General features: G+C 36.1%; 2 protein-coding genes and 1 long non-coding RNA gene across 7 annotated transcripts; 2 read left to right on the plus strand and 1 right to left on the minus strand.

The window, feature by feature from the left end:
* Positions 1-1,261: 1,261 nt before the first annotated feature.
* Positions 1,262-19,035, plus strand: COPS5 (COP9 signalosome subunit 5). Of its 4 annotated transcripts, XM_045455021.1 has the most exons (9): positions 1,262-1,311; positions 1,403-1,791; positions 4,158-4,392; positions 5,345-5,473; positions 6,122-6,187; positions 6,840-6,925; positions 11,809-11,920; positions 16,469-16,617; positions 18,796-19,035. In XM_045455021.1, the coding sequence occupies exons 2-9, from the start codon at positions 1,649-1,651 to the stop codon at positions 18,878-18,880; spliced, it is 1,005 nt and encodes a 334-aa protein (XP_045310977.1). In that variant the 5' UTR covers positions 1,262-1,311; positions 1,403-1,648; the 3' UTR covers positions 18,881-19,035. The 4 variants fall into 4 exon arrangements, with proteins under 4 accessions (XP_045310977.1, XP_045310978.1, XP_045310979.1 ...); XM_045455022.1 differs by having other exon boundaries at positions 1,287-1,791; XM_045455023.1 differs by having other exon boundaries at positions 1,305-1,598.
* LOC123586115 (thymosin beta-4-like) lies at positions 13,170-26,298 on the minus strand. Of its 2 annotated transcripts, XM_045455026.1 has the most exons (3): positions 26,120-26,298; positions 24,806-24,807; positions 13,170-13,183 (listed from the first exon to the last, which is right to left on the minus strand). In XM_045455026.1, exon 1 carries the CDS (start codon positions 26,269-26,271, stop codon positions 26,137-26,139), a length of 135 nt encoding a protein of 44 aa, XP_045310982.1. In that variant the 5' UTR covers positions 26,272-26,298; the 3' UTR covers positions 13,170-13,183; positions 24,806-24,807; positions 26,120-26,136. The 2 variants fall into 2 exon arrangements, with proteins under 2 accessions (XP_045310982.1, XP_045310983.1); XM_045455027.1 differs by lacking the exon at positions 24,806-24,807.
* On the plus strand, positions 19,366-23,975 carry LOC123586116. Its single transcript, XR_006706606.1, has 2 exons — positions 19,366-20,530; positions 22,257-23,975. It is a non-coding gene; the product is annotated as an uncharacterized LOC123586116 (long non-coding RNA).
* Positions 26,299-27,333: the final 1,035 nt, after the last annotated feature.

Consider the following 27,333-nt stretch of genomic DNA (forward strand, 5'->3'; position numbering starts at 1 on the left):
GTTTCAGATTCTGTGTCTCCCTCTCTCTCTGACCCTCCCCTGTTCGTGCTGTGTCTCTCTCTGTCTCAAAAATAAACGTTAAAAAAATTTAAAAAAAAAAAAAAAAAAAGAAATCTCTAGCATCCCAGGAGAGTGGAACTAGGAATCCTTTTTCCTAAATTACTTTGTAAGAGGGTTTTAAAAACAAAATTTCTTCAAATGGAAGTTAATGTCAAAACCGCAGGCAGGGGTCTGGATTTGGTCTTTAATGTTTTTAACTATTTGCCACAAACTGTACTAGGATTGGTGGACACAACTGATAAGAGTGTCCTGAACTCTAAAGCGTACAGTGAAAAGAAAAAATTCCAAATAAATACATTACTACAATGCAATGTAACAGTTATGCAAGCACCTACAGTACATTTAGAGAACCTTGAATCATCAGATTTCATGGTAGAGATCTCTGAGCTCTGTTTTTGAAGATTAATTTGGGCCCCCAGACAAAAAAAAATAAAGGGGGGGGAGAGTATTTTAGGCAATGCTAACCACATATGCTAAATTTCAGGATGATTAGATAAAGATGAAGCTGGAGAATTGAGGTGTGATCCTATTCTTCCGCTCCCTCCCCTCACCCCAGGCAAAACAAATTACTGAACATCTGCATTAGATATTAGAGATAAAACAAGGAACACAAACCTGGTACCTAGGCTTTGGAACTTGAAATCTAGAATGGAGTTGGGAGGTGAAGAAGGAAAAATACCTAAAACAGGAAAATAAGTAAAATAATTAAACATTGTATTAACTATTGGAAGAAAAGTTGTTGAGATTATTTTGGCCTCAGGGACAGGGAGTGGCTTATTAAGCCGTAACTAATGTTAAGACTTGGGTACTAGAATTTCAGAACACGAACAGCTCCTGTAGATGTTAATTTTTACAAACAGGTCAGAATACACGGTCATAGCCTTCCACGAGTCTCCACAGCCTCTTCGGAATGCCAGAAAACACCCTGCTACAGAAGTGTAGCGCCAACCCACCAAAGAAGCCTTAGGATTTTACGCAAGTGCAGCAATTCATCTGCAACTAGAATGCCATGTTTAACTTCGTCTTAGCCCGCATCCAGAACTACTTATATCTCAAGTTTTTCACAGACATCCTTATTTTTTAGGTTTTCAACATTTTATTTGAGGTACCTACACCCACATGAAAACAGTTTCCTCCCATCCTATCTCATGGATCTACCCATTTTTAACATGGCGGAGGCCGCGCCTGCGCAGTACGAACAAAGAGGACCGGTTCCAGATTCTAGCATAACGTTAACGTGCCCTTCTTCCGGTACGGAAGGCTATACCATTCCCATGCCCGATCATTGTGTTTGTTCTATTCATACATAAAATTTTTTTAAGGTAATATATTCTCATTTCAGCCACAAGAAGATTCTTCTGTCTCTATTATGTAACCGCTATTTATATCGTGGCACCCCGGAAGCCCTCCCGCCATCCGCGAATGGTCTGTACCGACTTCACCTCCGGTTTTAGGTGTCATGGCTGCCTCGAGAGACTAGTACGAGTTTGCACCTGTGCTCGGGAGGGTCCGAAACCCACACCTGAGAACCCAGCGAGGTAAAGTTGCGTCTTGGTTGTGGAGGCGACAACTTCTCCGATTCCTCGCAATGGCGGCGTCCGGGAGTGGTATGGCTCAGAAAACCTGGGAATTGGCCAACAACATGCAGGAAGCCCAGAGTATCGATGAAATCTACAAATACGACAAGAAACAGCAGCAGGAAATACTGGCGGCGAAGCCCTGGACTAAGGAGTGAGGAGGTCCCTGGCGAGACGCAGGGGAGGGAAGGGGTGGCGGGAGTTTAGGACACCCAGAGGGAGTGGGAGTTGCAGAGGGTGGAGAGCTTGTGTTTTCATGGGCAGGGAGAAGAATATGCGCCCGAGAAATTTTGATCCACCTTTTGTCTCCGCAAGTAGAGCCAAAGGCCCTCTAGGCAGGCTTGCTTTGACTCCCCCTTCTGTCTCTCTTTAACCCGTTTGCCTCCAGAGCATGTAAGAGAAAAACGACAAGCGATTTTTTGGTTTGTCAATTCTCAGTATCTGTATTATCATATATATGCCGCACTCTGCCTTAAGCCTTGTGTCGATAATACACCTGGTTAGGACCAGCTGATCTCAGACTGGAGACTGCACCTGTCTTCAAAAACTAAGTCAGCCCAAGGGCCTCTAAAATAACTATGAGCCATCTTTTAGAGATCTATAATCAATTTTTGATTGCTATAACAGTTTCAGAAACGAGGGTCCACCCAGTCTCCCAAAATATTACTTCATCAGTTCACATAAGCTAGGAATTATATCAATAGAGTTTAAAGCTCTTTGCCCCTTAGCAAAAGCCCTGTGTCCCTGGGAATGATGACAAGTCAAGGACTGTTTACCCACAGCACTTACCTTTCCTGAAAGCAGATTATGCTAGGGAGAGAGTAAAAAGAGCAGTCTGTCAAATGGAAAGATAGAAAAGACAACAGTGTCAACAACAAAATTCTTCCATCTTTCTCAGTTTTTTACAAGGGCAAACTCTTGTCAGTATTCAGATTCAGCCGTGTTTATCAAGTATTTAATACAGATTGAGCACTGAGCTAGGAATTTCCATATATTATTTAATCTGCATGATAACCCAGTACTATATTTTTTTAATTTAAGTAATCTCTACACCCCACGTGGGGCTCGAACTCACAAGCCCATGATCAAGAGTGGCATGGTCTTCCAGCTGAGCCAGCTAGGTGCCCCTGCAGTACTGTATTTTCATTACTTTTCTGCATATAAGAAAACAAGCAAGTATAAGTAACTTATTTCATGATCACACTGAGGCAATGAACTCTTAAGTGACAATAGACTGAAGTTCAAACCTCATAACTGTCACTAGTTAGTTAATTGGCCCTAGAAAATTAATGTGTCTTCATTTTTTATCTGTAAAAAGGAATTAAGACCTACCTTTATGGTAATGTCATAAAGATTAGATGAGATAATGTATTAAAAAATGGTCTACAATGTATGTAAATAGGAGCACAGTAACTGTCTTTTTTTTCTTTTTCCCAGTAAATGGGGGAGCCAAGATTTTAATTCACGTCTGGACACCCAATACCAGGTCTCCAAATTTTTCAGTTGGGATTGAAACCTGTGGGCAGACATCTTAAAAAGGCTTCTCAGAAACATTGACCACTTTATTAAAGACTAGTTATCAAAGACTGCTTGTCTGCTTACTTCTAGAGCAGGCTATGCATTTTAGGTTGCTGTAGCCTATTAAATATTTGGAAATTATCTGCTTCCCCTACTGTCCGATTGTGACTCTAATTAATTATATTCATCCTAGCTCTCTTGGGCTGTGTCAGTGAGATGGGAAAATGTAATTGTAGTGAAGAGTAGTTTAGTCACATCCACAGATGACAAACTCTGAACTAAAGATACTAGAGCTACATTCTCAATTTTGAAGCAGATAACACAGAAAGAAACCACACCCTTCAACACACTGATTTTTAAGAGTACTGTAAAAGATGGGTTAAGACTAATAACAGCTAGCACTTATAAAGTTTTAGTACATGTTAGGCACTAAGCTAAACACTTTATATACATTATTTCACTTACTTTATTTCCTCCTAACAACAACTCTGAAATATTCCTATTTAAAGACGAGGAAACTGAGGCACAGACATGAAGTGGTTCTCTAGGCCACAGCTAGCATGGCAATGCAAAGATTCAAACCTAGGCAGATGGATGTCAGAGTCCACATTCTTAACCATAAGGCCAGAAAGTTAGACCTGAGAATCTTTAGGCACAGCCATCCAGCTAAAGTCAGAATCAGAGATTTGGTGATTCCAAAATTAATGGAGAAAAAGCCTACTGAACTGGTCATATAATTCCTTTCTACTTGAATAGCATATTTAAAAAGATTTTCATACTTTTCCATTCCCCTGAAAGGAAATACTTTGCAGGACTCTGACATGTTTATCATTTCCAGCCCCCTGCAGCAACTTCTGCTTCCTTTTTCTTTCCCATATTCTACAATCTTTCTCCCCCTCCCATCACTGTAAATTCCTTCAATACTTGTTATCTTCACAAAAACTGTCTTTGAAATTGTGTTTTATAAAAGAAAGTTAATTATACTGTGCTTTTGTTTTATAGTCACCATTACTTTAAGTACTGCAAAATCTCAGCATTGGCTCTATTGAAAATGGTGATGCATGCCAGATCAGGAGGCAACTTAGAAGTGATGGGCTTAATGCTGGGAAAGGTGGATGGTGAAACCATGATCATTATGGACAGTTTTGCTTTGCCTGTAGAGGGCACTGAAACCCGAGTAAATGCTCAGGCTGCTGCATATGAGTACATGGCTGCATATATAGAAAACGCCAAACAGGTAAAAACGTTGTTTCTTTAAGTTTAGTAACTCTAATAAGAGTCTCATGGCGACTCTTGAGTTTCTAAACTTAAAACTATCCTCTTTACATTAAAGTTTATATTTAAGTTATTTTCAACAATTTCTATGTAAGATGTATACGAGGTTAGCATGGATTTTTTTTAATTAAATTCTTATACTCAAGAATAGATCTTAAAAGTTTGCAACATAAGGAAAAAAAAGTTGTACCTAATGTATGGTGATGAATGTTAACTACATTTCTTGTAGTGATCATTTTGCAGTATATACATATATTGAATCATTATGGTGTACACCTGAACTAATACAATGTTATATGTCAATTTTATCTCCATAAAAATTTTTTTTTAATTCTCAACTCAGTATCAGATGTATGTTTAAATCCAAAATTTTGGAAACAACCTAAATGTTCCTGAATATAAAACTGATTAAATAGATTATGATATATCCATACAATGAACTGCAAGCCAGCCTTTAAGAAAAATAAAAATTAAAAAGTAGTTATCTATATATTTTATTTACGTGGAACAAACCCCACAATATTTTGAGTGAAAAAACAAAGTATAGAACACTGTATGTGGTATACTGTTGTTTTTGTATTAATCTACATTTATGCAAAGAATATATCTGCAAGATAAGTATGTAAGCAACTGGTTATAGTGGTAACATATGGGCTGAGGAACAGGATAGTTGAGGGAAACAAGGTGGGAGGGAGACTAAATAACCTTACTGTACTTCTTGTTAATTTTATGCTTCAGGTATTATGTTTCAGGTATTATATATGCCAAAAAAATTTTTTTAACCTGAAAGCAGCATATGCTATGAACTATTCTGCATGCTATTACTTTATCATAATGCTATGTAAACAGACAAATTACAGGTGTTTCTAAAATTAAACAGAAACCTCAATCTTCTTTGCCTTCTTCTTTGTTAGGTTGGCCGCCTTGAAAATGCAATTGGCTGGTATCATAGCCATCCTGGCTATGGCTGCTGGCTTTCTGGGATAGACGTTAGTACTCAGATGCTCAATCAGCAGTTCCAGGAACCATTCGTAGCAGTAGTAGTAAGTATTTTTGCAACCAGTCTTAATTAAGTTCTTCACAAAGATTTACTAAAGCAAGTATACTGAGAACAACTATAGTAAAGAGCAATGATCTGGTGTCAGTATGCCTAGGATTGAATCTGAATTTCACCTCTTATAAGCTGGGACTTTGAACAAGTTACTCTGCATCTCTTGTCCTATTCTATAGGATGAGGGTGATCACAGCACCTATGTCTCAGTTCCCTGCACATAATAGGCATTCAGTAATGTTGACTGAATTGAGTAAGTCAGGAATTGCTAGAGCAGCTCTTGCTATGCTCAGTGTTTTAGATGCAATCCAGGTTACCATAAGAAAGATTGAAATTGTTCATCTAGTAAAAGGAAACTTGAAAAAGGGCTAAACAAATCTTCAAATAACATTCTTAAATAGTATAATAACTAGATCTAAATTCTAAATTCACTATGAGATTTCTATACTTACCCACTTTATTGAACTTTTTTATCATGTTTGGTTATTTTTTTCCTTATTTTTTCTATTATTTGGTTTATTTTAATCAGTGTTTGTGTGTGTGCATGCATGTAGTATTATATATACATATGTATTTCTAACTTTATAACATTTAAACAAATGAAGTATTTACATATATATTAAATATATCTTTCTTGTAGATTGACCCAACAAGAACAATATCTGCAGGGAAGGTGAATCTTGGAGCCTTTAGGACATACCCAAAGGTAATTTTTAAAATTTTAACTCCTTGTAATTTTTAAATGACTTATTTTTAAAGTCATATTATGGTTAATATCTTGTTTTGACCTAAAACAATTTAAAAATATTTACAAAATAGCAGTCTAACTACCACAAATTGTCCTTAGCAAAAAACAACATATTTATGCTATGTATTTTTTGTTTTTTAATGTTTATTTATTTTGAGAAAGACTGCACACACGGGCAAGTGGGAGAAGAATGGCGGGGGGGGGGGGGGGGGGGGAGAGTCTCCCAAGCAGGCTCTGCACTGTCATGTGCTATATATTATTAACTTTACTAAAAAGTAGTCTTCATTTGTTAATAAGTCTCTGTATGCCCATGGCATTCTGACAGGAACTAGACAAACAAGCTAAAAACATCAGTTTCCTTCTCTGCAATCTGAAATAGATATTAGCATATGTGTATATCACCTAAGGACAAGAAAAAATGAAAATCCAGCCATCAGCCACCAAATGGGGTTGAGGGAGAGTAAAAGCAATATACTTTTTTTTTTTAACTGGAATGTTTAAGTTCAATATGTGGCTTCCCAAAATTAATGTTTCCATAAATGGAAAGCTTCATAGGAAACATGTTTCTATGTTTTTTTTAAACCTTTTATTTTTCTTCATTTTTGTTGAGGGCTATAAACCCCCTGATGAAGGACCTTCTGAGTACCAGACTATCCCACTTAATAAAATAGAAGACTTTGGTGTACACTGCAAACAGTAAGTAATTTTAAAATGTATCTGATGCCAAAGTCGTCATAGGAAACCATAGAGATCATCCAGTCTAAGCCCCTAATTTTACAGATGAGAATAAAGGTTCAGATGAAATGTATTTCATAATACCTTTTAAAACTGCAGTAAGAATATAAAATTTAGGATAATGTTTAAAATTTTTATTAATAATTGTTTTAACCTAACATGTTATTTGCCTTTCACACAACCATAAACATATCAGTGTACAAGATAGTTGGCTCATTAATGAAATTGACAGTTGAGAGAAGTTGTATTCAGGGCCAGCCTGACACTAGCATGTCTACAAGCCCTCAAAGTACCCAAGTTCCATTTAGCAAAAATTCTTCCTAAACATTTCACTCCAAAATTTAAAGAAGCCATACTAAAACCAATGAATTATATATACTCTTTAAGATAGTCAATCTTATAGTATATGAATTACATCTCAATAAATGTTAATTTATTTATTTTGAGAGAGAGAAAGAGTGAGTGAGCAGGGGAGGGGCAGAGAGAGAGAATCCTACACTCCCAGCACAGAGCCTAATACAGGGCTCAAACTCTTGAACCATGAGATCATGACCTGAGTCAAAAACAAGAGTCAGACGCTCAACCATCTGAGCCTCCCAGGCGCCCCTATATCTAAGTTTTTAGAAGTGTTAAAGCAATAAAAACAGTGTTCTCTATCTTCTAAATATATCTTGCTACCTAATATTGACCCAAGCCAACACCATCTGGATCCTTCTAACTAGTCTTCTAACTACTACTACTAGCCTTCTAACTAGTCTTCCAGCTTCTGCCCTTCACCCCTTTAAAGATCTTTTGTCAAAACTGAATCTGTTAAAATGTAAGTCAGATCACATTCCTCCTTCTCCAGAATGATTTCCTGTATCACCAAGAATAAGATCTATAGTCCTACCATGGACTACACAGTCCTATGTGATCTGACCCCTACTACTTCTCTGAGCTCATCTCCTATCACAAAACCCTTGCTTTTCCAGTCCAGCCATAGTGGCTTCCTTAGGGTTGTCAGAGCGCCAGGCAGATATCTGCCTCAGGGCCTCTGCACTTGCTGTTCCCACTGCCAGGAAAATTGTTCCTTATTTCCACATGGCTCACTAACTACTTCAATCATGGAATATCTGTTTACGGGTCACCTTAACAGAGAGAATGCTCACTAGTCCTCTTGTCTAATATAACACCTTCCTGTCATTCTGTGTTTCAGTTTCCCAGCTTTATATTTCTTCTTAGCACTTAGGACCATCTGATAAGTTTTTCCTTCTTGTTGACCCCATTAGAATGTAAATTTCATGACACTAGAATTAATTCACTGCTGTATCCTAACATTTTATTTATTTATTTATTTTTTTTTTTTCAACGTTTATTTATTTTGGGGACAGAGAGAGACAGAGCATGAACGGGGGAGGGGCAGAGAGAGAGGGAGACACAGAATCGGAAACAGGCTCCAGGCTCTGAGCCATCAGCCCAGAGCCCAACGCGGGGCTCGAACTCACGGACCGCGAGATCGTGACCTGGCTGAAGTCGGACGCTTAACCGACTGCGCCACCCAGGCGCCCCTATCCTAACATTTTAAACAGGGCATGGCACACAGAAGGGTAGGCATCCCCCACCCCCCAAAAAATGTTACTTAAATGATTATTTAGTATCCCATTTTCTCCATACCTCCTATCTTAACTTCTAGGAATACCCATGACTACCCATGTACTACTACTCTTATTTTTCTGTTCAGAAATTCTTAGAAAAATCTAGAATTTCTAAAATTGAGTTTTTAAATATATCTGTCATCTTTGACATAGTTATAAAAAAATATATTCTTTTTTATTTTTCAGTTAGAGGCATGGGATTAAATCACATAATTTGCCCTATTGAAAAAAATTTAAACCATTCCTGTTTGAGAGAATTGCTCCTAAGCATGGAAACACCTTTGCTGTGATACTTTCATTTTCAGAGTAACAATTTTTTTTTCATTTATATTGAGTTACAGTGGTATAAAAAGCTTACACCTTTAATACCTACACTGCTGTTTTCACCAACTGCAGCTTTTGAAACAAAGACTGAAGCAGTCTATGCTTTCTGTATCTAAACAAACCTGCATTTCCTGTTTTACTGAAATAAGAGTCCATCAGAGAAGAACAGCCACTTTCTAGCTATCTTCATTGCTAGAGCCTAGAATTTTGAGCGTGGAATTGCTAAGATATTCAAAGATGTTTTTAGGATCAGTTCCTAAATAAGAGAGTAAACTTTTTCATAGGGCAAATGAGTGGCTTACTTGTCCCAAGTTGAAAGAGCAGGGGTTTGGAGCAGGCTGCTTACAGATCCATTTCCTAAATTATTTGGTGATGAGGTATTATTTGCAATTTATATTGATCTTTTTTCTTTCCTATTTTAAATCCCACAACATATTGCACATCCAAAGTCTGTTTTAAACATAGAATATAATGTAGATAATAAATATTTTCAACTTTAAAGAATTTTAGTGAAAATAGGACACAAAGTGTTTTTAAATAAGCTTGTATGTTGTCAGTATTTATACAGGAACATGGCTTAAAGAGTAAAATGGTTCTGTGAAACTTACTACGAAAAACAATTTTGTACCATTCCCTTTCCCATCCCCCAGAGACAGTCACTTAAACTATTATTATAGATATTCCTGTAAGTATTTACCCCATCTCTTCAAACAACATGCTGATAGTGCTACTTCTCGATTTTCAGTTCTAGGCAGTATCTATTATTGACTTCCTGTACAGAAGATGAGGATTTAGCTCCACAAGTAATTTTGAATGTTCTTCTTTTCAACTCTGCTACTGAGATTTGCAGCTAATCACTACATATTAAACAAAAATTTTCATTGCATCAGCCTATGGAATTAAAACAATAATTACATTAAGGTGATCCATAAATTTTAAAACATAAAGCCTATTCTAAAACTTCAAGTTTGAGTTCCCTTATTTTCCATCCTTTATAAATTGGAGTATCTGTTGCTGTGTTCATCCTCTCATCTCTTTTTTCCTCAAGTATCAGCAGTACAACCCCTCCTTTCTAAAGCTGACCTTTCCACCTAGCACTTCACTTCTTAAATACTCTCAAGTGTCTACAGTCTGGATGTAAAAATAAAACTGAGGCTTTTGATAATAGATACAACTTTCCATATCCTTTCTCTTCCTTTCTCTGCCACTTACTAGCTTTAAGGCTTTCTCTGTAAATGTTTGTCTATAAACTGGGAATAATAAATGCATTCTTTGTATGGTTATAGGGAAGACTAAATGAGAATATATGTAAAGTACACAGGAAATAACAGGTGCTCAAAAAATACACTGTTCCACTTCCACATTTCACTAGCTATGTCCTGTCCTTCTTCAGATCTGCACAGGTATCTTAATGTTGAAAAGGCCCTCACTTAATTGCACAACTAACTTGAGCCTGAGCCTTTCTCTCTTCACATCTGCTGCACTGCAATAGTATCTTTTGTGGTCTTCCTGCCTACAGTTTCTCTGTAAGACATCCTACCACAGCCAGCTTTCTTAAAACACCTCTTTGGCTATATCATTGTTGTAAAACACCTCTTTGGCCATATCCATCACCTTCCAGGAGTCCCCACTATCTAGAAGATAAAGTTTAAATTTCTTTTTTTTTTTTTTTTTTAAGTTTTTATTTTTAAACTCCACTTAGTTAACATACAATGTTATATTAGTTTCAGATATATAATTTAGTGATTCAGCACTTACATATAATACCTAGTGCTCATCACAAGTGCAATCCTTAATCCCCATCACCTATTTAACCCATCCCCCCACCTATAAAGTTTAAAATTCTTAATCTTTTATGTAATGTGTTCCACCAACTGGACATTATTCTGCTATGGCTTAACTGTCCAGACAAAGTGATTTACTTACCGTTCCTTTTGTGGCTTTCCTGTTTGTAAGTGGATGCTGCCTAATGCCCTCTTTGCTGTTAACATATCCACACCATAGACTCATGAAAGGGTTACTCTGAGTCCTGCCTTCTTCCTGGGGCTTCTCTGGCAGTTCTGTCTACACTAAGAGTACTCATTTAATATTTAATTAGTAGGTGATTAATTTTATATATGCACTATAGCATCACTTCCTGTTATTCAGCACACATATTTAATTTTTTGTGTATCCATACCACATCTACAGTAATAGGCTCCTGAAGGTAAAGAAGTCCCTGTGTTTCTTTGTATTTACTAATATACAGAACCTATTTATTACTTTAAAAAATATGTTTTTTCATACATTCAACCAAATTTTTCATATTTCTTGCTCTCCCTGATTATAAGTTAGGCACTTTCGGAAGCAGAATTTAAGGTACTCTAAGGACTCTGCTTTAAAATTTGCTTTCACAAAAAGTAGTAGGTCCTAATTAGGAGATTAGAAAGGGAGAAATGGGAAATCCACATGTCATTTTCAGTATATTTAAAAACTATCAAAAATTATCGTTGACCCTAGAGAGGCAATTCTTTAAGTTTATGTGCTATTGGATAGAATTTATGAATTCAATAACATAGATAAACATATGTCATTCAGACATAGATAACATTCAGTAACATAGATAAACATATGTCATTCAGAAGTTCTGATTGGTTGTTGATTAGCTTGGGGGACTTTCTGGGCTCTACAATGGGAAGAAATATAACACAAGAAAGTGTAGTTAACAGAAGATTTAAAAGAAGCGTAAGGAACCTGTGGCTACTGATTGTTCTATTGAACTAAAAACTAAAACATAACTATTTAGATATAAAATGTAATTCTTTAAATTTGGCCATAACTTTTATATATGGTTGAATTGTTTTGGTTTTTGTTTTTACTTATTAAATTTGTGCTTTTGTTTTGTAGGTATTATGCCTTAGAAGTCTCATATTTCAAATCCTCACTGGATCGCAAATTGCTTGAGCTTTTGTGGAATAAATACTGGGTGAATACCCTGAGTTCCTCTAGCTTGCTTACTGTAAGTACTATATTTCCAAGGGATGCATTTGAATTTTATCTAAGCTATATAAGTGGTTTAATATCTGGAACCCTTTTTCGTAGAAAGGCTATACCTGACTTGGCCAAGATATCAGGGCTGATACCAGATTCTGTATGACCAGACCTAGATTGGGATACTAGGCCAAGCCAAGGTCTTTGTCATATACTACTGAGACTTAGTCCAAATGACAAATATAAGCAGTCAGTTGCGGGTGAAATCTGCCCCTGCCTTAAAGAGACTTCCAGAGCGAAAAATACAAATACTGTTTTTTGTTCTGTCAGGTGTCTCAGTTGGGACTCCAGTTACAAGTGACAGGAGACCCAACCAAACTGGGCTAAACAAAAAAGTAAATCTTGTAAGATGCAAAGTCCAGGAGTAGGCCTTACTTCAGGCACAGCAAGTTTGCATTCATATATTATTATTAAGTCTTGGTCTTTCTGTGTCAGGTTTGATTTCATATCAGTTAGCTTCAGTTTCAGGCTGAAAATAAGATGTCAGCATTAACCTGGGACCTCCCAGCACCTCAGTTTCCCCTTCAAAAGAGAACATCTAGATACACACACTCACGCATAACCCCAGGCCAAACCTCATTGTGTCTGAGCCTTGTTTAGGTCACATTCCCATCCCTAAACCTGTTCCGGGCCAAGGAAATGAACACCAAGAGTGGCTGCGCCAAGTTATATACTTCACTGTTAGGCTGGGGTAGAAAAAACTCTTTCAGGAGCACATGGACTAAGAATTAGGAAGGGTTATCCCCAGAAGAAAATCAGAATACCATTAACTTAAAATAGCAGATGCTGGGCAGCAAAAAATAAAATAAGTCACTGAATCTTTTCCAATTATCATTAAAACCTAACATACTTAGAAAGGTATTTTACAGCTTGGTCAGGAACAGTTGCTTTCCTTTTTCTTTTTCTTTCTTTTAAGCAGGCCACCTCATATTGTACAGTATAGCATAATGGTTAAACCACAAAATTTGGTATGAAATAAACTCAGTTCAAAGAAAAAAGAAAATTCTGGCACTTCACCAGCTATGTGACCTTCAGAAAGCCGTTTAATGAGCCTGAACCTTCTCTTGGGTTCAGGGATAATAGTACCTACATCAGGAAGTACCCTGAGAATTAAATGAAATTCTTTTTTTTTTTTTTTTTTTTTTAAGTTTTATATATTTAAGTAATCTCTACACCTAACACGGGACTGGAACTCACGACCCCAAGATCAAGAGTCAGTATGCTCTTCCGACTGAGCCAGGCAGGCGCCCCTAAATGAAATTCTTTATGTAAATAAGTAGTTAGCAAAGTGCCTGGCATATAATAAAGTCTCAATAGGTTACTGTTATTTTTTGTTTGTTAACATTTGTTTGTTAACAGGAAAAAGGCCTCACTTGAGCATATTTTCTATGATTTTTTTTTAATTTTATTTTTTTTTAATTTACATCCAAATTAGCATGTAGTGCAACAATGATTTCAGGAGTAGATTCCTTAATGCCCCTTACCCATTTAGCCCATTCTCCCCTCCTACAACCCCTCCATAACCCTCTGTTTGTTTTGCATATTTAAAAGTCTCTTATGTTTTGTCCCCCTCCCTGTTTTTATATTATTTTTGTTTCGCTTTCCTGATGTTCATCTGTTTTGTCTCTTAAAATCCGCATATGAGGGGCGCCTGGGTGGCGCAGTCGGTTGAGCGTCCGACTTCAGCCAGGTCACGATCTCGCGGTCCGTGTCCGTGAGTTCGAGCCCCGCGTCGGGCTCTGGGCTGATGGCTCAGAGCCTGGAGCCTGTTTCCGATTCTGTGTCTCCCTCTCTCTCTGCCCCTCCCCCATTCATGCTCTGTCTCTCTCCCAAAAATAAATAAAACATTGAAAAAAAAAATTAAAAAAAAAAAAAATCCGCATATGAGTGAAGTTACGTGATATCTATCTTTCTCTGACTAATTTCACTTAGCATAATACCCTCCAGTTCCATCCCCGTAGTTGCAAATGGCAAGATTTCATTCTTTTTGATTGCCGCATAATACTCCATTGTATATATATACCACATCTTCTCTATCCATTCATCCATCGATGGACATTTGGACTCATTCCATCCTTTGGCTATTGTTGATAGTGCTGCTATAAACATTGGAGTTCATGTGCCCCATCGAATCAGCATTCCTGTATCCTCTGGATAAATACCTAGTAATGCAATTACAGGGTCGTATGGTAGTTCTATTTTTAATTTTTTGAGGAACCACCATACTGTTTTCCACAGTGGCTGCACCACCAGTTTGCATTCCCACCAGTAGTGCAAAAAGGGTTCCTCTTTATCCAAATCCTTGCCAACATCTGTTGTTGCCTGAGTTGCTAATGTTAGCTATTCTGACAGGTGTGAGGTGGTATCTCATTGTGGTTTTGATTTGTATTTCCCTGATGATGAGTGATGTTGAGCATTTTTTCATGTGTCAGTTGGCCACCTGGATGTCTTCTTTGGAGAAGTGTCTATGATTTTAAATACAGTTCTGACAAGCCTTCTGTTCTTTTTTTTTTTTTTTTTAAGTTTATTTATTTTGAGAGAAAGTGCAAGCAGAGGAGGGGCAGAGAGAAAGAGAGAATCCCAAATAGGCTCCACACTGTCACCACTGAGCCCAACATGGGGCTCGATCCTACTAACCATGCGATCATAACCTACGCCAAAGCCAAGAGTCGGACACTTAACTGACTGAGCCACCCAGGCGCCCCTGTTCTTATTTCTTACCCTCAGCCATCAGAAGTAGCAAATTAGAAGGAAGCAGAGTGATCATTATAGCATACTTTCATTAAGTGCTTCCTTTGTGCCAGACACTGCTAAATGCTTTATATGGAGTTATTTCCTTATAGGCAAGTTTCCTAATAACAGCCAGAAGTGACACATGATAGCAGGGGGAGTAAACACTAAAGACCAGAGCAATCTAAATCTTTGTGTAAAGGCAAACAGCTCTTCTACATACTCAGCCAATGGCTATCCCTGTATTCTAGCATTGCATGTATTGAGGATATTAATAATCAAGTACAGATTAAATTATATTTCCTCTTGTGGTTTTATATATGGTAAATTGCAGCATTTAAAACAAAAACTTTATAAATATATGTTCAACTCCTCTCTTTCCCCAGCTAAAGCATATAACCTAAAAACTACAGAAGAAAGTAATTTTCTGACTTAAGTAATTACTTCCCTATACTCATTCCATGTGTTTGAAATATAATGTCATTTTATGTCATTTTAACAGTATAACTGTTGCTGCCATCCTACATTTTTAAGGCTTGAGATAAATATTCCAAATGTGCAGTGGTCTGCAAACCTTAGTTTTCAAATCTTTGGGGGCAGAGAATGTATTGGTGTCCTAAACCATTTAGATCTAGACAAAGTGAATATAATTGCATCGTTAAAAAATATTATCAGCCTATAAACTCATTGGAAGAACTGGTAGCCTTGTAAAGGAACCTGTGTAGTGACTGATGACGGCAAATAACTTCATGTTTGGTGGATGAACTGTATTTCATGTACATGTCTTACAGTCTGAGTAAATAGAGTAACATATTGTTGCCAAATTTTTTATTAATCTTCATTCTCTTCTATTGAAGATAAATGAAATAGAATATGTACTTCATAACTCATCGTTGTGAAAATTTGTTTTGTATTTTAGATATCCCATAAAAATGCTTAAGTGTTTAACGCTTAAGTTACATATGTAACTGTTAAAATTTTTCTTTTTAAAAAGTATAAAATATTAACAGAAAAAACAGTGTATGTAGCACTTACCAAATGTAGGTGTTTAAGCAAGCATACAGCAATATTCTAAAATATAACTAGTTATAGCTAGGTGGAGGGATTATAGGTATTTCCTTTTCTCTTTATATTGTTCAGCATTTTCCAAATTTTCTGCAGTAACTATTAATTTTATAATCACAAAAGCTAAAACAAATTTTTTAAAAACTGTTGTTAAGTACTAATTCTGAAAGTTCAATGAGAACAAATAAAATTAGCTAACAATTATTAAGCCTTTACCAGGTGCCATGGACAGTCCTAAGATCTTTATATATGTTACTTTAGATACATCACTTAATGTAATCTTCATAAATAGCCTTAATGTAGAAATTACTGCTGTCCTCCTCCATTTTCAGAAAATGAAAGTCCAGAAAAGTAAAGGAGTTTTCCCAAAGCCTCCGACTAATCTGCAGCAAGGCCAGACCTGAGACTCAGACCTGTGTACTTTAAAGCCTCTCATAATAACAAATAATAGATTTAAGGAGTCGAAAAGAATTCCAAATTTAATCTTTAAATTATAAAAGGGGGAAAACTCTAAACTTGAACTGTTTGAACTTTGGAGTCAGTTTTTTACAAATAAATTTGATTTCTTCACTATCTACTTATACTTCATGGTAGAATTCTTTGTAAATGAAATGTTCTAAATAGAAAAAAATTAATTCATATATATATATATGTGTGTGTGTGTGTGTATGTATGTATGTATGTATACACACACACTGACACAATACCATTTTCCCTACAGAATGCAGACTATACCACTGGTCAGGTCTTTGATTTGTCTGAAAAATTAGAACAGTCAGAAGCCCAGCTGGGACGAGGGAGTTTCATGTTGGGTTTAGAAACACATGACAGAAAGTCAGAAGACAAACTTGCCAAAGCTACAAGAGACAGGTAAGAGCAAATCTATTCCTGCCCCTCTTTTTGTTTCAAAATTTACACATTATATATAGTAGGATTCAAATTCCTTTTCAACTTATTTACAACTTAGAATTGTACCTGAGTATTAATTTCTTGAGACTTTCAGGAGTTGTCAAATGCACATTTGAACCTAGAAAATTCAAGTTAAAACATTAAAGGCTTAAAGATCTAGGTAATGTAATGAAAAACTCCCAGTCACCTTTTTTAGATTTAGCTAGAAAGTATAACAAAGAAAACCAATCCATCACTGCATCTTTTAAAGAAAAAATTTTTGCAAAGGGACATCCCAATCTATTCTATCTTACTCATCTGTTAAGGGTTTATGTTGAGATTTCTTAAATTGATCAAATTTCACATTTTTATGAAGTTTCAAACCCCTAAATATCACAGAAATTATTGCATCTCTCTTAAGTGATTCTTCTGAAATTATCCTTAATACAGTAATTTAGTATCCCAAATCTCACTCCCAAAAATTTGTTAGGAACAAACCTAGAATGTGTTCTCTGATAACTTACAAAATAATCAGGTGGCCCTTCAGATACATAGAGGACTGGGAAGAAATCTAAATAACATTTACTTTCACGAAGGTTTGACTTTTAATGTGATAATTAGAAGCAGAGAGGAATGGAAAACTATGTTGACATCTCTATAAACTGACACTTTGGTATGCAGAAAAACTGGACTGGTCAATAGGAAGGAGAAGGGAAAGCCAAGTGTGTTAGGAGGGAGCCATCTTGGGTTAAAATCATCTCATTCCTTTCTTTTCCATGAATTTTTAGAAGACATAGGGCTGGTGGCCTGGATAAAAATTACATTTTTCTTTGATATTAGGTCTCATTTTTGGTACCTGCACTGAGTGTATGTTTTTGCTAATCTAGATGTTGTCTGTGATTTGTAATTTTATCTACATTTATATCTCAGTTTCTTATGAAGCAAAAATTTCACAATGGGAATGTCTCCAATTATGTAAGAAGAAAAGTAGGAAGGAAACAAATAGTAGTACAAAAGTAGAGAATTTTCCTGTTTTGGGTAACTTTATAAGAATCATATCTCTTCCGAATATTGGTGGGTTTTTTGTTTTTTTGTTTTGTTTTGTTTGGGTTGTATTTTTTTTTTTTCTTTTAATTTTTTATCAATTCTAAAATTTAAGTCGTTTACCCACTGTAACTTTGACCTTTGGTGATTATTTCAGAAAAAAAAAGTATAGGATTCTTTAAAATCTTTTTTATTCTAAATAATAAATAATAAGGAATAACAGATTTTAATGTAATATTAGAATCAGTCTTTAATTATGACATATATAATTTCAGTCACCTTCCAAAACAGGACTTTCCCCAAAACTTCTGATAAGTAATAAAATTAACTTATGAATTACAGTAAAACTTTGGATTGCAAGTAACTTGTTTTTGCAAAACAACCAAATATTTCTAATAAATTTTAACTTGATAAGCAAGCAATGTCTTGCAATACGAGTAGTATGTGATGCCAAACAGCGCATGATCACAACTGAGTCAATGGTTCTTGAAATTCGCTTTGATATATGAGGGCTTTGGATTACAGGCATGTTTCTGGAACAAATTATGCTTGCAAACCACGGTTTTACTGTAGATCATATTTTACACTGTTATTCTCTTGTGAAGGTTCTAGTAAGTATAGTTGACTCTTGAACAACATGGGTCCACTTATTCATGGGTTTTTTTTTTTCTATAAATACAGTATAGTAGTGTGACTGTAGGTTTTCTTAACACTTTATTTTCCCTAGCTTACTTTTTTATAAGAATACAGTATATAATACAGGTAACATACAAAATATGTGTTAATCATCTGTTCATCAGTAAGGCTTCCTATCAACAGTAGGGTATTAGTAGTTTAGTTTTGGGGGAGTCAAAAGTTACATGTGAATTTTCAGCTGTGCCGAGGAGTTGGTACCCTTACCCCCCACATTGTTCAAAGGTCAACTGTAATGAAATGGTTAAAAGATATGCAGAAGGTTAAAAATCAGAAGAGTAAACTGTAAATTGTTGTGATTTGTGGAGTATGAATAGAAATGAAAATCATTATTGGGGGTACAAGGATAGAAATGGGGGGTACTTGCATTTTCGAAAGTTTTCAGCTCTTGTGACATTATGTGATGTGTTTTTTTCTTTGCAGCTGTAAAACTACCATAGAAGCTATCCATGGATTGATGTCTCAGGTTATTAAAGATAAACTGTTTAATCAAATTAACATCTCTTAAACAGTCACTAAGTAGGCTTTTTGACTGAAAGCCAATATGAGAAAAATACTCAAGTAACACTTTAAAACCAGTTACCAAAAATCTAATTAGAAGTATAAGGTGCTCTGAAGTGTCCTGAATATTAACATCCTGTAATAAAGCTCTTTAAAATGAAATTGTTCTTTCATTATTTTTCTAGTATCCTTTAATGTTCTTAAATATAAGGGAAAGAAATATTTATTGGAACCTATTTTTTAAAGAGTCTTGCCTAGGGGCGCCTGGGTGGCGCAGTCGGTTGAGCGTCCGACTTCAGCCAGGTCACGATCTCGCGGTCCGTGAGTTCGAGCTCCGCGTCGGGCTCTGGGCTGATGGCTCAGAGCCTGGAGCCTGTTTCCGATTCTGTGTCTCCCTTTCTCTCTGCCCCTCCCCCGTTCATGCTCTGTCTCTCTCTGTCCCAAAAATAAATAAACGTTGAAAAAAAAAAATTTAAAAAAAAAAAAAAAGAGTCTTGCCTATCTAAGTCAAAGAATTTCAGCACTTTACCTGCCATACTGATTATCAGAGCCACTTTTCAATTTGCCTATACCTTCTTTTGGTAGTCCGTTAGTAAAAATATAATTTGATTTTTTTTGTTCTTATGAAATGTTAACCAAATCACACCAGAAATTATTTTCCTGAACAATAAATAACTTAAGACAGAGCCTAACATAGGTTTTCTAGGTATTCAAATATTTACCAAGTACCTTTACTGAACAGGCCTAATTTTATTCTGCAGATATTCTAAACCAGATAGACAAGGCCACTGTCTTCACAGAACTTACCATGGAGGCTAAAGCTAAGTTAACAAGAACCTGTGTGTATTAGGAAGGGAGAAATAGTGTGCTGGGAAACTCAGGAGGAACACTTAAACCAGAGAGGAGTTCCCAGAGTGAGCTTCCTGGAGGAAGTGACCTGACATAAAAATGAAATTTAAAAGACAGGAGGACTAGCCAGAAAAGCAAAGTAAGGAGGCAAGTTTATAAGCAGAGAGTATAGCAATGTGTAGAAGGCAAGAGGCAGAGAGCAAGAACCTAGTACCTTCAAGAACTGAAATTCCATCAGACCTGAGAGTGTCCAGTTAGATATAAGAAGTAGCAAGAGATGACTTTAACAGATGAGTATAGATCCTGCAGAGGCATTTGGGACTTTATCCCAATAGCAGTGGGATCTTAAAGGTTTTAAACAGCAGAAACGTACTAGATTGATGTTTCTAAGAGCACAGTTGAGAGATCTGGGGGTGAGGGCTGGCTGAGAGCAAATGAAATGACTTGTGGAAGATGGTGAAAAGAAGACAAATCATGGAAACATCAAATATGAAAATCGGCAGAGGAAAACGAGACCACAGGAGCAGAAAACTTTTAAGTAATTTACCCATGACCTGACACACTGCCAAAAAGGTCAAGGAAAACAAAGCCTAAAAGTTTTCCATTGGGTTTAGCAATGAGGTAGTCTATGGTAAGATGAAGAAGCCCATTAATACTAGTATCCAAATACATTCTCCAATGGTTGATGTGATATGTTAGCATTTTGGTTTCATTTTGTAACCCTTTAATTATTTTTTTTTTTTAAGTAATCTTTATGCCCAGTGTGGGGCTTGAACTGATGACCCCGAGATCCCGCTAAACCAGCCAGGTACCCATTATTTTGTAACTCTGTATAAAAGCAGGTATCCCCAATTTCACATGGCTCAAACTGACCTCCATTTTTATACCCTTTAAGAAAAAATGACTGCACTCAACAAGCAGCCAAAACAATCTACTGCCACAGTCTTCAGCAATACCTTTAGGAACAATGACAGGGCTGAATGGTTAAGTTTTTGACATGAAAGAATAAGGAGTCATTCGAGTCACCATGAAAACATACTAGGAGCTTTCATTCTAAGATTTAAATACAGTTAATCCACATTTAATCTGACATTCATGACCTAAACAAGACACCTTCGTGTTATGGAAAATGCCTATAATAATTACTAGGAAAAGAAATTATTTCAGTCCTAACTTCATTGGACTCATTTTGAGAAATCTCCACATTTCAGTAATGATGCCTTGACTGGAAGTAATACACATATACACATAGAAATATCCAATTGCTGAGGCACCTGGGTGGCTTGGTTGAGCATGTCTGACTTCAGCTCAGGTCATGATCTCACAGTTCATGAGTTCATGAGTTTAAGCCCCACATCGGGCTCGCTGCTGTCAGCCTGTCAGCACAGAGCTTGCTTTGGATCATCTGTCCCCCTCTTTTTACCTTCCCCCAGCTTATGCTCTCCCCAGAACAAATAAATATATATTTCTTAAATCTAGTTGCTTAAACAAAAAGGATTTGTTGGCTCACCTGAGTCCAGAATCATATTTGGTTTAGGCACAGTTGGATTAGGCTTCCTGTTAACGGTTCTCAGCTCTGCCTTCCACATGTTGACCTAAACCTAAAGCTGGATTCCCTCACGCTGGCTACCCACCACACCATCCAGTTAGGGTGAAAGCTGCTTGTGATTGTCAAAATAAGATTCTAAGTTCACTCTGGTCAAATGGATCACGAGCTCACCCCTGAGATTACATATAGAGACTGGTTTAAACCAATTTAGGGCCACACCGGGAGGTAGGAATGGGATTAGTAATCCCCAAAATGTATGACCACTATACATTGAGAGGTTAAATGGATACTACAGAGGCAACCAAAAATGTCCCCTCTACTCAATGGTCCAATCCAGCAAAAAATGACCCAGAAAGGAGCATTTGCACGTTGTTGTAAATGTATTTGCTTTATTAAAAAGCAAGATCCTTTGTAATGTATTTTCATGATCACTTTTGGCATAAATGCTCGAATTTAGATTAATGTGCTTTTAGGAAATCAGGGTTTAATTGCAGCCATCATTCAGAAACTAAGTTGTGAATTGGGGTTGCCTTTTCCTGCAAAGTATTATCTTACAGTCTTGAGCTATTCAGGAGCTGAAAAGAGCATTTTCTAAGTGAAGTCTGTTTTTTGTTAAGTTTCCTTTTTTTTTTTTTTTTTTTTTTTTGAGATAATTTCTCAAGGTCTTTGGTGATATTATACAGGAAATGTCACTCGTCATCAAAAACTTAATCCCAATGTCCAAATAATAAGACTGGAGCCAGAAGCACAGGCTGGAGCAGAGATAGAGAAGTCAGTGGATATGGAATGAGGATTGGGACCAGTCAAAAATACATACAGCAAGATCCCGGAATCAAGGGTGTTCCAAATTTTCCATATTGTTTTAGTATCTCTAGGTTCTTGTTCAAAACAACTCAGCAGTGCTATACATTATTGAGAATTTATGCATTTACTACCATTTTTTGGTTACAATGTCCAATTATGAAGTGAGTTCTTCATTCTACAGGTTTTACTTATTGATTAACAATAAGATACCACACATGCTGTTATTCTGAAATCAGCAGTACTGCCAAGAACAAAGAACCAATGGGAAGAGAAGCCATTTGTGCTCCATTGTTTCTGAATTTGGAAAATAAGTTCTGAGACCAAACATCATGTGCTTTTTGAGGGATCAAGTGTGAAGATTGTTGTCACAAATTAGTAGGACTACCTGGTATTCAGAATTTTGAAAAATCACTGCATTGCACAATATAATAATAAACTGACTAACAGCACAGCCGTATGGAAAATAAACACAGAAGAGCAAGAGCATAAGCAACAATGAATCACAGAAACTGAGAGTTGGAGTGCTGCATATTGCAGAGGCTCAGAGTTTCCAAAAACTGTTATATGAGTGATGAGGTACAGATGCTAAGTCATGCATGCAGAGAGGAGTTCATTTGTATTGCGAAGCCTGCACTGTATCCACATGTAGCTGAATAAACTGAACTGAACAGAGACTATTGAATTTCCAAGGTTTCTTTCTATATTTCTGGATTGTTTTAACTATAAACACCAAAGACATACATTAGTGGACAATGTGAGGGCAGGGATTGTTTGGGTATTGTTTTTTTGAAGATAGGAAAATATATTAGACACAATGGCAGCTGTTATTTTTATTCATCCTTATTACATAAAATAAGTAAAAGATGATAATGTTAAAATTATTATGAGGTATTTATTTCATTCACTTTCATTATTTAGTAACTGATGTATCTGTATCACTATGTTTGCAAAATATTAGTTAGAAAATTGAAAATCTAATTGTGTGTTCTCTTGTTTTGGCCTGTTTTCGATACAAGTTCCAACAGCAAATAAATTTACCTTCTTGGGGCGAAAATGCTAGTTTAAGGATTTTAATTAATTTCTTCTGAGGTAACCAGTCTGTAAGTTTCTAAACTTTTCTAAACCTTTTATCCAAATATTAGTGGAAGAAATACCATCTACCTTTGTAAATATAAAGTTATGATCTACTTATTTTAGAAAACTAGTAACACAAAGCTCAACTCAACTATAACCAGATTGGCATATTTAAACTTTTAATCTCAGAAATCAGAATATTTCAAAAATAAAATAAGGAACTCTGTCATTTGGGGTCAAATTTGGGAGGAAATAGCTAAAATCACAGCTTGATAACTAGCACCAATGATTAATTGCTTTTTCAACATGTGGATTATCTTGGTGCCAAAAATTATGGAACAATTGCCTAACAAATTGGAGAGTCCCTGATGTCAGTACTCATATTTTCTTTGGATTATACTAAGCAATTATGCTAACCTTACTAATGACTGAGTAAAATGGTATTGTGCCTTGGGGCACATTTTGATGAACTACAGTTGTACTTCTCATAACCTAAGAGGCATATGCATAAAGAAGTATATTGTTCAGAATAGGGCTCTGTGACCTTTATGTTAGATTATAGAGAATTATAAATATCTATCACATAACTATGAATATGTTTATCATTAATAGTCACAACTTTAAATTATTTACCTTCCTGAAAAATTAGCTGATAAAAGCTCATCTCCAAATAAATGTTTGATTTAAATAGCTCCGTTTTTGTTCCTAGAATTTACTACCCCATACCACATCCTCATATTCAGTTCAATTTATTATTTGTACTAAATTTATTTGCATTTATTATTTATACTGTATTTATGATATCAGATAAATCTTTTAAAACATGCATGTATTTAGCTTTAACCCTTTCCTTCAACTTCTATGTAATCCATCTATCGTTTCTTGCATGTGTTTCCAGTATACTTGAGGCTATTATCTTAATATCCTGGGCTTAAATAAAGTAACAGAAATTAGGATAAATAAGAAATTTAATTTATGATCTGACATTATGAGGATACAATCATGGTTGAATAATTATAACTATCTGAAATGTTCTATAACTTCAGAAAAGTTGATCTGTCACCGATGTGAGAATTACACATCAACACCACTTTTCAGGGGAGATTATTTTTAAACATTCTAAATGGTCTTAATATTTAGGTAAATTACTACATCACTTAAAACTAAGGAACTATTAACTATTGAAATAGTAATTTATTTAGACAGACAACAACACAATGAACTTCTAGCTATCCCCAGATCTAAAGCTATATTAAATATGAGAATTGGGAGCACAAATAGAAATTATATTTTCTAACTCTCAGGCTCTTGCTATCAGATTTCTAAGAGCATCTTTGATAATACTATATAACATTACATTTCAATCAAGATTTTGAATTTCAAATTTTAATAAAGTGACAACTGTTCTCTCATTCAAATTTTAAATATAATAAAATTAGTTTTTCCTAAAAACAAAGGGAAATTTTACATTCTGCCTTATGGGTTAAATGCTGCTATATATCAAAATCCAAATTTCACACTGTGGCCTAAGGGCTGATGGATTCCTGTTTTGCTTTCATTCCATTCTCTCTCTCCCCCTCCTCAAAAGGATCCAGCAACACTGTCCTCTGGGTCCTTAAGCTCATCCAGTTCTTCAACACTCACCACACACCACACTCCTCCCCACCCCTGTCCCCAAGCCCTCAAACTGGTGTTTCTCAGGCCTGGAACACTTCCTTGCAGGCACTCAGGCCTGCTTGTTAGTCTCCTCAGCCTTCAAGTCTCTGTCCAAATTCTGCCTCCTCAGAGAGGCCTTGCCATCTCATCTTAAGATAACACCTCTCTCCTTCCCTCCTTCCACCCCAGTTTCACTCTATTTCTTTCACAGACTGTACCACAATCTGAAATTATCTTGGTCATTGATTTATTTACTTTTTCACTGCCTCTCTCCGCCGACTAGAATATAAGCTCCAACAGCCTGGGGACTTGGTCTAACTAACTTCTGTATCCCCAGCACCTTGAACAATGGCACATGGCAGGTACTTGGTGAGTATTTGTTCAGTGAAGAAACAAATGCAATGGACATTTCAACTTTTTAAGAAATATTAACAATATGTGTTTTTAGAATGACAAGATTAAATGGGTTCACGTCTTTGTATGGGAAATTGACTTTTGTTGCACTGTGCAATCACTATAAAATAAATCTCTTTTCTCAAATTTCTTTTTCTCAAATTTTAATAGATTTAAAACAAGAGTGGAAAAAAAATTGTTTTTCAATCAAGGGTCACCATTATGGAAATATGGAAAGGGCCACACATTAGCAAAAAAGCACCAGCCATTTTCAAAAACAAGCATAAAGGAAAGGAGCTCTTTTCAAACAAGCTGACCTAAAATAAAGCAGAGAGAAGCCAAATAAATAAAGCAACTAAACAAAGTATACAGGTATACAAGATGTTTCACTGATTTTGATATATAACCTGTGTACAAATCATTTACAATTATAGAATATATAATATAGCAAATGACAGAAATCAGTTACTAAGTTTTTTAAAAATTATTTCTTGGGGTACCTGGGTGGCTCAGTAGGTTAAGTGACCAATTCTTTTTTTTTTTTCCAGGTTTTAAAACTTTTTATTCGCATACTAAAAAAAATTGTGCATTCCAATAATTAAAATCATTTGAACAAAAAAATGGCACTCTGATTAAACTGCATTTTACAGACTGTAGGACACCTTGAACCAGCTTGGTTTTTAGATTTCTCTGGTCCTCCCACCCAGCTTCTTCCTTCACCAACATGCAAGTTCTTTTCCTTTGCTGCCAGTCAGACAAGCAGATGGGAGAGGTAGGCACCTTTGTTTGTCAGTAGTTCTCAATGTGGCAAGGGGCAGCACAGTCATTTAAACTTGATCCAACCTCCCTGCATCTTACAGAGTTAAACAGCTAAAAGAAGTAAAATAAGAAGGCAATGCTTGTGGAATGTGCAGTGCATACTGGTGGCGCATGCCTCATTACGATTTGCCTGCTTGCTTCTCCTGTTCAATCGTTTCTTTTGAAGGCAGTGGATTTTTCTCTTGCGTTTCTGTCTTCTTCAGTTTCGACTTATCAAATTTCTCAATCTCAGCCATATCAGGTTTGTCAGTCATAGTTGCAAAGGAGATGCACAAGCAAGCGAAGTCCAACCTGTGCAGTGGCCTCCGCCTAGTGCCCAAGTGACCAATTCTTGATTTCAGCTCAGGTCATGATCTCATGGTTCCTGAGATCGAGTCTTGCCTCAGGCTCTTCACTGAGAGGGAGAATTAGGATTCTCTCTCTCTCTGCCTCTCCCCCCCACACACTCTTGTACTCCCTCAAAATAAATAATTTTTTAAACATTTTTAAATAAATAAAAGTTGTTTGTTATTAGTTCCCATATTGTATACATCATGGCATTAGTAGGCCATGAAGCTCTTAATTAAATGATCATCCCCAGGTTACAGAAATCAGGAGTAATACCTTGAATGGAAACTGCCTCATCCATAAGCAAAGGGTTTTCTTTGTACTATTCTACAAATGCAGCTTCTATAAATGGATATTTGTTATGAAACTTTTCATTCCACCTAAACTAAAACTTTCTGTAATCACTTTATTTCCTTTCCAAATATCCTATAAAAATAAGAATCACGCCCCAAATTTCTAAGCAAATCTTCCTTGCTTAAAGGAATTTTCCATTGCTCCCTGTATTATTTATTGCTGCAAAACAAATTACCCCAAAACTTAGTGGCTTAAAACAATATACTTTTATTATTTCACAGGTTTCATGGGTCAGGAATTTGGGTCCTCTCCTTCAGGGTCTCTCGTAAGGCTTCAATCAAGGTGTTGGCCAGGGATAAGGTTCCATCTAAAAGCTCAACTGGGGCATGATTGACTTCCAAACTTAAACAATAGGTCTCAGTTCTTCATTGGCTGTTGGCTAGATGTCATGTTCAGCTCTTTGCCATGTAGGGCCCTCCTAAATGACAGTTTGTTCTATCAAAGAACGCAAGTTACTTGCTCTAACTAAAGTTACTTGGAAACTCCAGTGGAGACTTTTTAAAATGTGCTTCATAGCACTATTCTTCCAAGAGTGCCTTTTTTTTTTTTTTTTTTTTTTTTTGCCCAAGAGTGCCTTTTAAAATGATTCTCAAGACTTCACAACATTTCTTTTGCAAATACAAATTTACCAACAT

This window comes from Leopardus geoffroyi, chromosome C3 (assembly GCF_018350155.1).
Source record: "Leopardus geoffroyi isolate Oge1 chromosome C3, O.geoffroyi_Oge1_pat1.0, whole genome shotgun sequence".
Lineage (NCBI taxonomy): Eukaryota > Metazoa > Chordata > Mammalia > Carnivora > Felidae > Leopardus > Leopardus geoffroyi.